At 42.2% G+C, this 14,256-nt stretch overlaps 1 protein-coding gene across 10 annotated transcripts in view; it reads right to left on the bottom strand.

Annotated features, from left to right (window-relative positions):
- Positions 1-236: 236 nt before the first annotated feature.
- The window catches only part of ZNF827 (zinc finger protein 827), a 129,386-nt gene continuing 115,366 nt past the window's right edge, over positions 237-14,256 (bottom strand). For 9 of the 10 annotated variants that reach the window (XM_040554568.1, XM_040554561.1, XM_040554563.1 and 6 more), the window contains 6 exons: positions 12,752-12,889; positions 11,042-11,213; positions 9,398-9,564; positions 6,604-6,795; positions 6,335-6,512; positions 237-3,460 (listed from right to left, as the gene is read on the bottom strand). In XM_040554568.1, coding sequence (XP_040410502.1) covers positions 2,653-3,460; positions 6,335-6,512; positions 6,604-6,795; positions 9,398-9,564; positions 11,042-11,213; positions 12,752-12,889 — 1,655 coding nt within the window. In that variant the 3' untranslated portion in view covers positions 237-2,652. Of the gene's footprint in view, positions 3,461-4,842; positions 4,986-6,334; positions 6,513-6,603; positions 6,796-9,397; positions 9,565-11,041; positions 11,214-12,751; positions 12,890-14,256 lie in introns of those variants that run through there. The other variant, XM_040554570.1, reaches the window with a different exon arrangement.

Genomic DNA, 14,256 nt, shown 5'->3' with positions numbered 1-14,256 from the left:
CTTGGAAGTTCCAGCCCTAATTACATTGCAGTTTGAGTTACAGAAAGTAGCCTAGTAATATTTATACTTCCTCCTCCTAGACAGCTGTACTTTACCTGTTGGTTTGAAAAATAAGCTTTTTGAGTTGGAAGTGTTTCCTCTGCTACGGTGGGTCAGAGATAGATGCGTTGAGTGTATTGTATAGAACTGGTATAGTTTCCGGATGCAGATTGCATATTTCATGCTGTTGAGATACCTTTTTTTTTTCCCTTTGTGTATTTACTAATACAGCACTTTCTATTTTGTCTGTACTCCCAGGGGGGTTACCGGGAGTTCTGATGGAGTAAAGCATGGCAAACAGGGCCCTGAGTTACTTGCATTGTTTTCTAAGGTTTATACATGCTTTGGAACAGATGGCTTTTCTTTACTGCGTAGACAGACAGAACTGCCACATGCTCGTTAGAACCAAAACTGTCTGCTGGAATGTAAACAAAATGGTGGGACTTCTCTGCCCTTCAATTAATAATTCCAAACAATAACTGGCTACTGTTTTGGATGTCTCCCCCTTGTAGATAGCTTCCAGGATGTTAAACAGGAGTGCACAGATCAGGATGTACTCCCTGAACAGGAAGAGTTTGGTCATGACAGTGGAGAATGTTTGGCCATCCCAGTGCAAAACAAACGTAGGAATCTTGATCACAGATTAAATGACGCAAATTTTGCATCAAAAAGTATTTCTACACATGCTTCACTTAAGAAGTAATGAAGATTGAGATTATGGTTCTACTTGCGCATATGGCTCAGAGCCTTTGTGGACCAGAAATGCCTTCCTGAACTGGGGCACTGCTTTAGTGCTGTCACAAACAAGGGGCTGGCTCCAACTGGTCTGTCAGGATCTCTCCATCCCACAACAACCTGTAGAAGAAGCTGCTTCAGGACAGCATGAGGGTGGGTAGCACATCAGATGCGTCTCAGCACATCTCTTACAATGGCTTGGCCAAGGGAGGGAGAGGGGGGACTGAAAAAAGCTAGGTCAGACATCTCCAATACCTGGTGAAAGACAGCGAGATCCAATTCCAAGAGACACCATGGAAAATGATAATCCAGTAAGAAAGCGTTCCTGTAAGTCATGTGATAATTTTGAAATGCTTCATATTTCATACTTCCAATTTTAATGCAGAATATTTTTAATTTTGATCTTTCTTCCTGGATATTAAGTTGTCTATGAAACAAATCAATTAACAGTCAGCTTTTCTTCTTTAAGATCGCTGTTGTCATTTTGAGATTAACAAAGGTTATACAACCAATCCACATTTGCTTCTTCCTGCAATAAAGTGCTACATATAACATGTCATTTTAATGACCACAAAGTAAGAGCATTAAATAAGTATAAAGTTAGCTTCCTAGCAGTGTATACTCTATCAGCCATTAACAAAAAGGAATAAAGTATTACTAATAACATAGAGGGTATTGATAGGACCATAGAATCTGCAAGTACAATTGAAATAGTGAGGGTATAAAAGAGAACTGTATGGTTCAAACAGTATCTTTTTTATAGCTTTATATTTCAAAGAAGTTACTGGTACCTTTTCAAATATACAGTCATATTACCTTCACCCCACAGAATTTTTTTCTTTTTTTTTTTTTGCAAGTGAGAAACAAACTAGTGCAAGACTAAAGCACTGTGCAAATCTGCCTTTTTTTTTTTTTTAGTCTGAGTATTTATACCCAGAATTTATCCATACCCTTTGTAAAATCCCCTTTGTTGGATTTTTTTTCCACCATAGATTTCTAGTTATACAAGTTGTTCCTGCAAACTAAAAGGTAACCACTGCATAATACAGCATATATATATCTATACATAATATTTATATGCCCTTTTAAAACAAAAGATGTATGCTACGGCCCAGGCTCAGGTGTTTGTTACACCTGCGTAACAGCTGAGAATTGGGCCTGCTGTGTGGGTGTGTAGACTGCATATGCATGTGCGTGTATACACACACACACACACACTTCCATCGTCATACTCTCACCCTGCCGTGCTGAAAACCATTTCTTCTTTATCAGCTCTACCCAAAATCCTCAGACCTTGACAACTCAATACAAGGCAGCAAACAACTAAAGGAAGCTGCAAACAGCACTGAAATCATACACCAGGCCACCCTGAACCAAGAGTTACTCCTGCCACAACTCTACAGTTCAGGGGGGCACAGAGTGCAGGGAAGGAGCAAGTGTGTTCAAAGGGGAAAAATAATAATTAAATAAGCCAAGACAAGGGATGTGCAAAAGCAGTGTCATGGCACGCTACAGACAGACTCTCTTTCACACACCCACACACACACGAAGACCAAAAATAAAATGCATCAATATGTAATCTTACAAGTGCTGATTGCCATTAAGGACACTCTTTTTCAGCTTAACAAGACAAAATAGTTTCTTAGATAAGAGTACTGGGAACATGCCTCTGAAGGTAGAAGTATGCAGTAGGTCACCTCTTGAAGATTTAATAAAGCAGCTTTCATGTCAATGCAATAAGTATACACAAAGCCATTTTCTAAACCTTACTAATGGTATAGTACAAGTGTTCGTTACCTCTTCGGTCTACGGTTTGCAGCAATGTATGTATACCTGCTGGGTTTGTCGGGGTATTTTTGGTACAGAATGGAACTGCCCTCAGACAGTTTCTGCTCTTTCTGTTAGTCCAAGATAGGCAAGGAAGGAGTGTTTAGGTGAAGAGGCACCTCCCGGTGCAGTCTGAGGTCTGGGTGGATGGAATGTGAGATCGTAGTGGTTTTTGGGGAAAAACATTGTTAAAGGAATAAGGTGGGCAAACTCTGAGTTCCAGTATTTATCAAAGCACAGGGAAGTGCCGTTGATGGCCAAGGCTTTCACCGCCAGGTTTGGCTCTGCCCCACTGCTGTGTGCAGCCGACAGAGCCACTGTCTGCAGAGCCTGGGAGGCAGACATAACTGAGAGGGGTGACAGGAGGTTTCTGGAGCTGTTCACTGGTAGGAGTGGACTGGCTTCCTTGGAGGCTGAATACTGGCCCTTCTTCTCCTCTTCGGAGCAGTCCCCGTTCTGGTGCTTCTTCACATGGCGGCTGAAGACAAAAGGGTGGGTAGTCTTGAACAGGCACTCATCGCAGCTGAAAGTCTGGCGTGGAGCATGCTTCAGTTTCTTGTGCAAGTTGAGATTGTCTTTGCGTTTGCAGCTGTAGCTGCACTGGTCACAGTGAAAAGGGCGCTCGCCAGTGTGGACACGCACGTGTTCGATCAGCTTGTTGGCCGTCTTGGACAGGTAGCCACACTGGTCGCACTTGTAATGGTTGCCAAGCCGGTGTTCTCGGATGTGCATCTCCAGCTCCAGCTGATTCGCTTTCACTGTCTGGCAGATCCGACACTTGTACTCCATCTTGTAGTGAGTCTTCAGGTGGCACTCCATCGCTGCGGGGCGGTTAGTGGAGTAGATGCAGAACGGGCACCTGGCAACACAGCAGAGAAGGGCAGGGAGAGAGAAAAGAGGAGTCACTCAGCTGGAAGACCTGCATTCCTGGGTTAACCCCGTCATTCAGCCCCTCTCTGACTTACTAAAGCAGAAAAAAAAGGCACTTAGCCCTCCCTATACAGTCTGTTTAGAATATTTAGTTGATCTTGACATGCCTCTACTTAGAGTAGCTTTGCCCACTAATGGCAGCAGAGCTTGCTTGTTCCTTGGAAAGCACCGATTCACTCTGAAGGAGCATCCCTTAATCTTACCGGCTTACCTCGGTGGGGTGTGTTCTGCAAAGCAGGCCAGGTTGTGCAGAGTGGGTGACAAGGCTCACAGGTACTTTGTGTAATGACATTCTTAGTGTTTGCACAAAGTCACTTTTGCCATTTTTTCCATTCAGAACTGGTTTAAAATGAATGCTTACAGACGAATATGAAAGCAGCTGTTTAAGTAAAGATGGAATAAACTTGTAATACCGCATGTACAGCAAAAGCCTAGAAAATTCCTTTTATGTGACCTTGAACAATAAGCTAGCTGGGTATCCGGCTAGAAACAGCTGAAAGTTGGTCTGCTGGATAATTTGTAGGGATTCCCATTGCTGGGAGATGAGCTAGTTCACGCTCAAAGGGGGTGTGTGCTTGGCAGGGCTTGCCTACAGCTGCCTCTGCCACAGCAGGAATTGTTCCTGTTGGGGAACAGGATGTGGGCTCTGCTTACTCACAGCAGAAAGCGTCCAGACCGGGGTGGACATGGCAAAGGGCCTCACCCCTGGTTCCTGGACCAGGAAGTGTTGAGAAGGCTGGAGCCTTGAAAGCTTGGAAGTAAGCCTGAGCTGAACAAGCCTGGACACCAGCGAAACCAAAGCACACCAGCTTCTGCTTGATGTTGTTAAGAGGAAGTTGGTGAAGACAGCTACCTGCCAGGAATCTCAGCTACATTAAACAAAGCGTACTGCCTTCTAGGTCTAGCTCGTGAGCTAGAAGAGCAAGCCTAGATAAAAAGATAGAGCTCATGGACCTGGGTGCTGTCTTACAGATGCCTCCATCTCCCGCTGGTATGCATTCACCATTTAGCAGGTCTGCCACTTGTGCTCTATCGTTTAAGATTACTTCTAAGCAGAGATCCTCTTGCTCCATGTTTGTTTTCCCTTGCTACAACTGGTTGCACATACAGGTTTAATTTTATCTAGCTAATAATTGAGAGATTCTTGAGCACAGTGAACAATACAGGAGGACAAACAGATAGTAAAACATCCAGACATTTTTCCTGATGCAACATCAAGTACTCTGATCCAGAGAGGGAGCCTGGCACTGAGGCTGCTAAAGCAATTAGCTCTATTGCAACAGAGAACTCAGCTGTCTATACACACATACCTCTCCTGGGCTGGGTGCTCTCTGGATCAGAATCTCAGATTTTGATCTGGAGCTGGAGGAATCATGTTATTTTCTCTTCCCCCACAGCAAACAGGAGACACAAAAATACAATTTACTTAGATCTCTTCAGGCTCTTCTGGATGCCTTAAGAAAAAAAAAAAATCAGAGCTTTTTCTTAGGTGCAGCTTTCAAGGTACCTCATTATTACTTGAGCTGGGCAGGAATAACTTATGTAGACTGAGAAGCCCATTCTGTCAGGAAGGTCTGAGTCATAAGTCATGGTTTTTCCTTGGTAAATAGAACAGATTCTGTGCAGCTTAAACCCAAAGTGCATTAGACAACTGGTCTGTACATCCAAGACAGACATCCCGTCGTTCTGGCATGCAACTTGTTTCTCAATCTGGTCTTCTTCCCAGATTCAGTCATCACATCTCAAGTGATCACAGATCCCAATTCATGGAACTACTGAGCTGGAGACCAGACGCTGCCTGGCAAACAGAACCAGTTTCACAAACTGCAGTGCAAACTGATAAAGCTACTCACGGTAACACTAAACGTGGTGCACCAGTCACCTGACAGTTACAGTGCACCGAAAACACTGGTTTGCTTAGCCAGAGCAACACAAGCAGGGAGTCCTGTGCTGAACCCTAGCTGGGCTTGAAGTGGTTCCAGCCTCTTTTTCCTGCAGCAGCTGGAACAGAGACCAGGGGCATACATCTTGCATAATGTCACACTGACTGTGCACAGAGAGCAAGCATATGGCCCCAGCAGTCACTCCTTCCCTCAGGGGTCCAACTTTGACATCAGGGCACACTCACTCGCTAGAAACTGCTCTGCACCAAAAGACCTTAAAGGGCAGCACCCTAGCCAAAGACAAAGAGCTTTTTTTCTTAAAACAGCGTGTTATTTGTTACTTCTTAATTTATACAATAGAGATTATTCTGTGGCATGCAAACCAAAGCAGTGAGCATCAAAATTGTTAGTTGCTGGACTGACTTTGCATTAGCATCTACAAGGGTTATAAAGCTACTCAGAGATCTGATTTTGAGAAGCTGACTTCATACTTAGCTGCACAGATCATACAGGATTTAGTTTTTTTAAGCCAGGTGCAGAACAGAGAATGCACTGTGTGCTCTCCTTTGCTCCATTGCCTTCACAAAAAACCCGCTTAGTTTCGCAGCACCTCTGTGCAGTACTACCTCATAATCTTAGGATCCATACTGTCTCCTATTTGACTTGAAATGGGAAAAGGCCATACTTTGTTACAGCTCTAAAACCAGTGGACACTAGATCTACTACTATCTACTATAACGATGCAAGCCAATGTTAAAGCAACTGTAAAGGACTGGGCTTATATTATCTAAACAAAGGAAGCCCCAAATCTGGATTCCCAGACATTTAGCTAATCCTTTCTAGTTGACTTCCTTTTGTTCTATCCCCACAGTATTAAAGATGCTTAACACAGTAAAAGTTTGTGTACTTGCTTTCCTTACTTGAGCCCACCGGTGGGGACAGTATGGCATTTCTTGTGCTCCAATAATTGCTCAGGTGTCTTCATGAACTTGTGGCACACATCACACTCAAACATCCGTGTGATCAGGTGGATTTGCAGATGGCGCTCAAACATATTTTTTGTTTTGCAGACAAAGTTACAGAAAACGCATTCAAAGCCTGAAGAATGAAAAAGAGAAAAATGTATTCCTCATATTGTGGCCGGATGCACTGCACAGAAGGTGACAGTTTGTGTTTAACAGGGTATTACCTTTCTCTGACTTCTCTTCAGTATTCAGTGAGGTCTGAGTACCAGGCACTACAGAAATGACTAGCAGATTGTTTGAACCTTTATTTTTTGGAGTTACATCTGCATCTTCTTTGCTGTTGGCAGAGTCACTGAGCGCTGACAGTGAAGATGAAGATGGACTGTTAGATTCACTGGGTGTCTTTCTCTCTTCAGCTGAAAAACAGGAATAAAGAGCAATAACTAGTACAGCAGATTAGATGAAAACTCAGCGATCCAGTTTTAAATTTCAGAAAAAAATCTTATTTATATTTAAAGTTAATTCAAACTTGCTTCTAAACAAGTCTAAAATCAATTGGTTGGTTAAGGAAGCATCATAATTTCACCTCCTTCCATTTTATAAGTGTTTACAGTAGTATACCTCTGTTTATCCTAGACTGTATTCTGTCTGCAATGGCATAAGCCTTTGTCCATCGTATTCTGCTGCAAGTCGAAAAAGTTGGACGGGCAAATTATTAGCTCCCATCCATGAGTTGGTTTATTAAGAGCTGTGTTAATATGAAATGTTGGCAAAGTCTGCTTTTATCTATGGGATAAAGTCCCCTGATAGAGGCGTCTGCAAAGAGCAGTGTGTGCCTAGCTTTAAACTCATGAGCGGCACCTTTAAGTAAGTCTGAGATAAAAATGTAGGAATGCACTAATGAAATCTGATGACCCAAGCTGTCAATAGGGAGGATGACTGGGATATCATACAGAAAGATTCACTGACCTTGGGGACCAGAGTAATAGAAATGGAATGAAATTTAATAGTACAGAGTACAAGGCTATGACCTGAAGGGCCAGTAACAAGAATTTTTGCTACAAATGAGGAGTGCTTAAGTTGGAAACAGTCAAGGAAAATAAAAGAAGAATTTGAGCAGAACATGGGATGAATATGAGCTATCAGCATGGTAGAGCCTCCAAGGAACGTAAATGTGATCACAGAATGTTATTGTCTGAGTTATTCCCAGTAGCTGCTGCTGTTTTACACTACCACCATTACTTATTTCACTTCAACTAATACACCACGTATGGCTGTGATTGTGTATGTCAAGAGCAGGGATTCTAACGAGAACACACACAGTGAGGGATTGGTACAGTAAGAAAAGAGTATTTCATGTAAGAAAAGGCTCTATGAACGTTTAGATGGGATTAAGTTGTTTTCCAGGAATATATGAAGGAATAAATACAGTGGGAGGGACGAAGAAAGGTGGAAGGGCAAGAGGTGGACTGCTGTTTCAGACTGAAGACAGCTCTGGCACAAGAACAAAGCATGTGTATTCTGATTATCAGTAAGACACATGCTGGAAAATTTAAAAAGGTACCTAATCTTTAATGCTAGAAAATCTGCAGCTGCCTGTCTGTTGGAATAGTTGGTCTGCAACAATTCTACTTGCTTGAAGACATCCGCCAAGACCCTTATGAACAGATCTTTTATGACTTGGTAACCTTACAGGGTAAGGGGCTGGAGTCAAGTGACCCACAAAATCCATTCTATTTTTTTGCCTCCATATTTGCCTTATGTGTAAGCCCTTGGCTGAACTGCCTGCTGAATGGCTCATTTTGACAGGGTGAATAAGGAACAAATAATTAAAAGAGAGGCTTTAAAAGACAAACAGCAGCTCCAATTTTTTAGCCATGAGAGAAAGATGCAATTGAGTACAGCTCAGTTTTGAGCTCTGATGCAAGCTTTTCATGTGGATGGCATTTCTCCATTTGCCTTGACTTCCTACATGTGAAATACATATAGGTTAAAAGTTTGGGTGAAGACTGAGTTGTAAGGGAACACAAACACCTCAGATAGCAGGGAGATGGGAGCAGTGTTGTAGTACTGAGAGCTGTGCTGGCACAAAATCCCATGAGGGCTTTCCAGTAGTTTGCATTTCTGTAGGGACATTTAACGTATGTATTTGTAAGCACAAACAGCTGCATTCTTCTCTCCTTTCTCCTTCTCCATATTCCTATTTTCCCACTTTTATCCCTGGAGGATAAAAGGAGGAGTAATTTAGCAATGGGAAAATTGTGCAGGATGCAATTCAGCTTCAGTATTGTCAACACAATTATTAGTAGCTTGTGATAGCAAAGTCCTTCTGCCTGGCGTTATAAGAGAAATTAATTAAAAGCATTCTAATTTTCTTCTCCCTAAATTATGCCAGACTTCATTAGCTGGACTACGGACGTGGAGCTTGTTTGAAAACTGCTGTTGCTCTTATCTTTGGCTATTAAGTGAACAGGACCAAGGAGACTTGGTCTGGTATATGACTTGGTCTGGTATTCAATATAAAGTTGCATTTAAGGCACTGCTGAATCACAGTGTTGGCTAGGCATCAACATGATATTCCAAACTGATGGACTGTGGAGCTGAACAAACTGAAGACCAAAGCTCAATACTTTGTGTGTTACAAACTTACAGCCAGGTATGCATAATTAGCACTCAAAGTCACCTTATCACCTCTGAAGTCAAACCAGGATTTTGATGAAATAGTAAACTAGTCAAAAAAACACAAACAATGTATGCTGGCTTCAACCGGGGAGGGGATTTGGGGGATGTGAGGAAGGAAGACTAAGTAGTCCTTCATTTATTCCCCTAAGCTTGAAAATTGATCTGCAGTACCAGACTATTTGCCTGGCTAGAGTCCAATTCACTTCAGCTTTGAGAGATCAGGCTTTAATTAGCAAGCATTTCAGTGAAAGTAAAAAGTGTGCTAATGGGAAGTGTGAAGGTTGCACCTAAAAAGCAGGGAAGAGATCACTGCAGCTGGGAGAGGGGGATCATCACCTGTGTGCTTGCTGTTGACATGAGCCTTCATATCTGCCTCTTCCATGGTGACAAAATCGCACGCGGTGCAGCAGATCGAGAACATCCACTGCTCTTTATCCACGTGGAGGGACATATGACTGACAAACTGGACGTTCATCTCTGTCTCAAACCCACACACATGACAGCTGCAGGCAGAATGGAATTCAAGAGTAAGAAGGATTAAAAAATAAAGCACAAACAGAAGCATATTGCCCTTCCCTCCATTTTTGTAAGAAAAAACTCACTGCACTGATTTATTTTCTTCTTCACTGTTGAATGTTCACTGGAAAATTCTTTTGTCTGCTGAACTGCCTTTGAACTGATGGCCATGCCAACGTGATTAAGGGCAGGCACAATGCAACAATCCTGTACATGCTATAATGATGCTAAATAATCATAAAGTTAATTAAAAACTACAGATTCCAGATGCTGCGCATCACCTAGCTGATTCCTTTGGGCAATAAGAGGCATTTCAGCCTTGCCAAGATGTTTAGTATGGCTGATACACTGACAAACGGAGAGCTTGCTGCACACTCCAGGAGTTATTTTCAAGCCCTGGAATGGTCCCCGTGCCAAACTGGGATCTTGTGCAAAACTGCCTGGCAGTTTCAGTGTAAGCAAGTAAAAATGGGTTCAAACATTTCTTATGCTTGACTGGAAAACAGCAGTCATCGGCTATACAAATAATTAGCAAGGAGACAGATTTCACAGCCAGTGCATAAAAAGAGTGATACTGAGAGGCAACGGAAGGGACCCTTTAATTTAACTTTCTGTGCAGAGTCCTCCTCTTGTTTTGATTAGGCCATTAACATTTAAAACAAGCCAAAAACATTAAAAAGGCGTATACTCTAGGGCACTATTTTGCCTTCCCAGGGGAAAGGACTAGATAATCTAATCCAGGAGGTCTTATTTATTTCTTACTTCTATGGTTTTATAATTAAATCTGCTCTTGGCATTTTGACTGAAAGTAAGAGTGATTTTGTAGTCTGCTTGGCCACTAGGGTACATATCATGGTTTGCAGAACACGCAACAGCGCATACAAGGAGAACGCCCAAACAGCCCTTTTATCTGGGCAATTCCTTCCAAGTTTCCAGGTAAATTCTCCTAAAGATCTTCTTTCATCATGCTGGTCACAGAACGTATACACCTCTAGCAAAGGAGGGAAATGTGTATGTAGTCATTATAATTATTGTAAAACTTTATTCTTTGATTTCATAGATTTGGCTCAAAACAATGGAGCTAACAGACACAACTGGAAGCATAGCAATTTACATTTGCCATGAATCTGTGTAAACAATGGGGTATTTTGAAGCACAAAACTTAAATGAAAAGTTAAAGAGGCTTCTTGGAGCCCATCTGCCTCACACAGCCATTAAAAAAACAACAACAAAACACACACCAAAAATGTCAGTCCTTCCCAATTGCTATCCAAGTCAAACAGCATGAGGCAGCCACATGGGTTTTGCTGCTTAGCCCAAAGTCAAATACGGGCAAGGCAAATACTTTGAGAGTAGTTCCACCCTGCGGTGCGCCAGAAGGGTGGCCCTGTAACACCACCTTAGCAGGCAGCTAAGACATTCAGATTCCAGTGTCTGGTGCACAGCCCTCATCTGGGTCCTCACCTGTAATAATAAGGGTGCTTCTTTCCATCACTGCCTTCAGAAGTGACAGCGCTGACAATGTCCTCAGTGTCTGTACTCACCAGCTTCACAGAATGGACGGTCAGGTGTTGGTTCAGATTAGCACGGCACTTAGCAGCATAGGGGCACAAGTGGCATTTGTATTTTCTCTCTTCTGAGAAGGAAACAGAAAGCCTTCAATGTATATTTTGAAGCAGTATTGAAGCAAGCTATTTTCAAAGCTTCCAAATATGCATTTTTTGGAGTCTCTCTGAGCAACTTCCTGAACGAGGTACTTTGGAAGCCTGGCACTTTGCAAAGTTATAGGAGTTCACAGCAATTACTCAGAAAAAAGAACTCATTCCAGAGGTAGTTTAGGGCTAGGGTGTTTTTTTTTGTTTGTTTGTTTTTGTTTTTAACATGTTCTACCATTTGTAGTCAGATAACATAAAACCTCATAAACTGGAAAACTGGGGTAATGGCTGCTCTGAGAGCTGCAGCAGAGCCAGTACAGAAACAGGTCAATAAGCTACACGTACTTCCTTTACCTAACATCTTTTATTTGATTTTTGGGCCCAGTTATTCTTGAGGTTGCCCATGTGATCACTTGCAGAGAGCTGATGGTTGATCGTTTTGTATTAAAATCTGAGAGTGGGGAGAAAAGGAAATGCTGCATCATCAGGCCAATTCTGAACACAAGCTAACCAAAAAACCACTCAAAGAGCAATTAAAGAAATTAAACACAAGTTTTGCTGCTTCACAACTGTTAAAATAAAAATTATTTTAAATTAAGCATTTCTAAATCCTGGCAGCAATCTTTTTGTGCATGCCAGGCTTCATTTTCTGAAGAGCTGATTAATAAAACAACCAAACATTACATCAGCTTTTACAACCTTTCCCTTTGAAGAGCTGCTGCTCTATATTTGAAATATAATACTACAAGTGTTAGGGGAACAAATTCAATGGAGAAGCTTTTGGATTAAGAAAACCCCATAAAGCCAAGGAGCAAGAGCATCTGAACCTTTTCAGCATGGCTATACTAAATGACACGATACATACTGGTGTTATGCCAACAATATTTTTCAGCACCGCATCAGAAATTCTTGCTTTCGAGTCTTAATTTGTGCAGTGCACCTCAGCAGGCTGACGAGGTGCATCTTCCATATCAAAACTCTGCTAGTCTCAGTTGATTTGAAGCTGATTGGATTTAAGAAAGCTGATATGGGGTAGAACAGCCCGTGTTCCTCTTAGAAGAAGTGAATGATGAGAGCAAAGGTGAGTGACAGATACTAAATCCTTTCAGTTTCACCACATCTGAAACACCAAGGCCAAATCTTTTGTTGTTAAGTAATGTTTAAAAAGCTCGTCAGGTGAATGTAAAAAAGGCCAGACAAAGGCTGTGTCTTCAGGACTGTTAACGGGCTTGATTAAACAGCTGAGGTCTACACACAAGTCTACTGGAACCTGGACAAACTTGAACTTGCAGATTTCGTATAAAGATTAATTAAAAATAGGCTGTAAAGAAATGTTAGTTAACCCTCTGTGTACCACTGCTATGACATTCTGGCCTGTTTCTGGGCTTGGCTCTGCTCTAGGTGTAACAAGCTGAGGATAGCTCCTTCCACATACACTCTTCTGCTTACCTTCTCCCCAGGCCATGATGAACACAAGGATTTGCTCAGTGCTGCAGAGAACAATAAAGCATCAGCTTACCTGTGTGCAGCGAGAGATGTCGGGACAACGTCTGCTGTCGGCCAAACACTTTTCCACACACATCACAGGGGAAGAGCTGGTCGTTAAATTTCCAAGACGGCAATCCGTTTCCAGCCTCCAACCCTAGCTTTTCTGTTTCTATGCCCAAAAACACATAAACAGAAAGCTGTACTTTAATAACTGTAAAGACTCTCAGATTTCACTCAGCAGAGTCCTGTAGGTATTGTATAAAACACAGCACTTCAGGTATATGCAGTGTAATGTGGCACACAAGTTCATGTAAAACGGAAACTTTCCCAGTGGTGGAAAGAAAATTAATCTTTCATACAGCATATTCCATACATACTCTAAAGCAGAACACTTATGAGCTAGATACAGAATTAAACCGGATTATGTAAATAGAGAGGGTCAAAGTGAGCAGTGCAAAGCATTAACCTCCAATTCTGATTTTGTGGAGAAACCCCTCCTTTGGCTTTTTCAATCACCCACTTTTGCCTGGTGGATGAAGAAGACCTGGTCTGAGTTGGTGGTTTATTTTACACTGGATTATTACTCACGGCTGAAGGAAAACTTCCAACCCTTTTCTAGTGATGCAGAAACTTCTGCAATATGAGCATCTTCCACTGAAGGAGAGCAGAAGATTGCTCAGACAAAAGCTAACTGAAGAGAGCCCAGCATGCCAACGAGTGGGTGGCATCTGGCGTAAGCTCTAACCAGTACCTGCGGTCCTCAAGCATGAAAATCCCCAACAGCTTAGAGGGCTGTCCATTGAAAAACTCAGACCGACAGAGAGCACTTATCTTTAAAGAAGTGGTTTTAATTGTTCCAAGGACAGAGAGAGTCTGCTATAAAAAAAACAAACAAAAAAAAACTCCACACGGCATAAAACACAGACAAAGTCACTCTGTAAAGATGCAGAGAGAAAAAGACTGTACATGAGGAAGACAAAAAATGTACACAGTGCTTCAGGAGGAAGGTAAAAGCACAACCAGTTTTGATCTGGACAGAAGGGAGCAGGAAACCAATAGAGACTGAAGACAGTAGTGATACTATTCAGACCTATATGAGGACTTACTGTTGCTAAAAGACCGCCTACTTCTACTGGAATGATGAAAGATGCAACATGCAGAGCACCCTTCTCTAATCCCACACCACCTGTGACACTGCTGCCCAGAACTAATTCCCCTGGTGCATGTGTGATGGAGGGAAGCCATTTCGCTGGTATTTTCAAGTACACAGAAGGAGAACTGAGGACAAGAGCGCAAAAATATCTTACTGAGCTTAAGCTGCTACCTTGGAGGTTGGTACAAAATGGTAAAATCTTCATCCAGTGCAACACTGAGGAATAAACACCCACGTGTACAGGCAGCATCACCTACCACTGCAAATTTGGCTAGCATGTCTGGAAGAGTCTCTCATTCACAGATAGGTGTCCATCTCACTCTGCTGTGATTTAGGCAAATAGTTGTCAAATACTGTAATTAATTTAAACAATAACAAAAACA

The sequence above is a fragment of the Cygnus olor genome, chromosome 4 (genome assembly GCF_009769625.2).
Source record: "Cygnus olor isolate bCygOlo1 chromosome 4, bCygOlo1.pri.v2, whole genome shotgun sequence".
In the NCBI taxonomy this organism is placed as follows: Eukaryota; Metazoa; Chordata; class Aves; order Anseriformes; family Anatidae; genus Cygnus; species Cygnus olor.
Note: the sequence above shows the minus strand (reverse complement) of the source record. Positions and strands in the feature narration are given on the sequence as shown.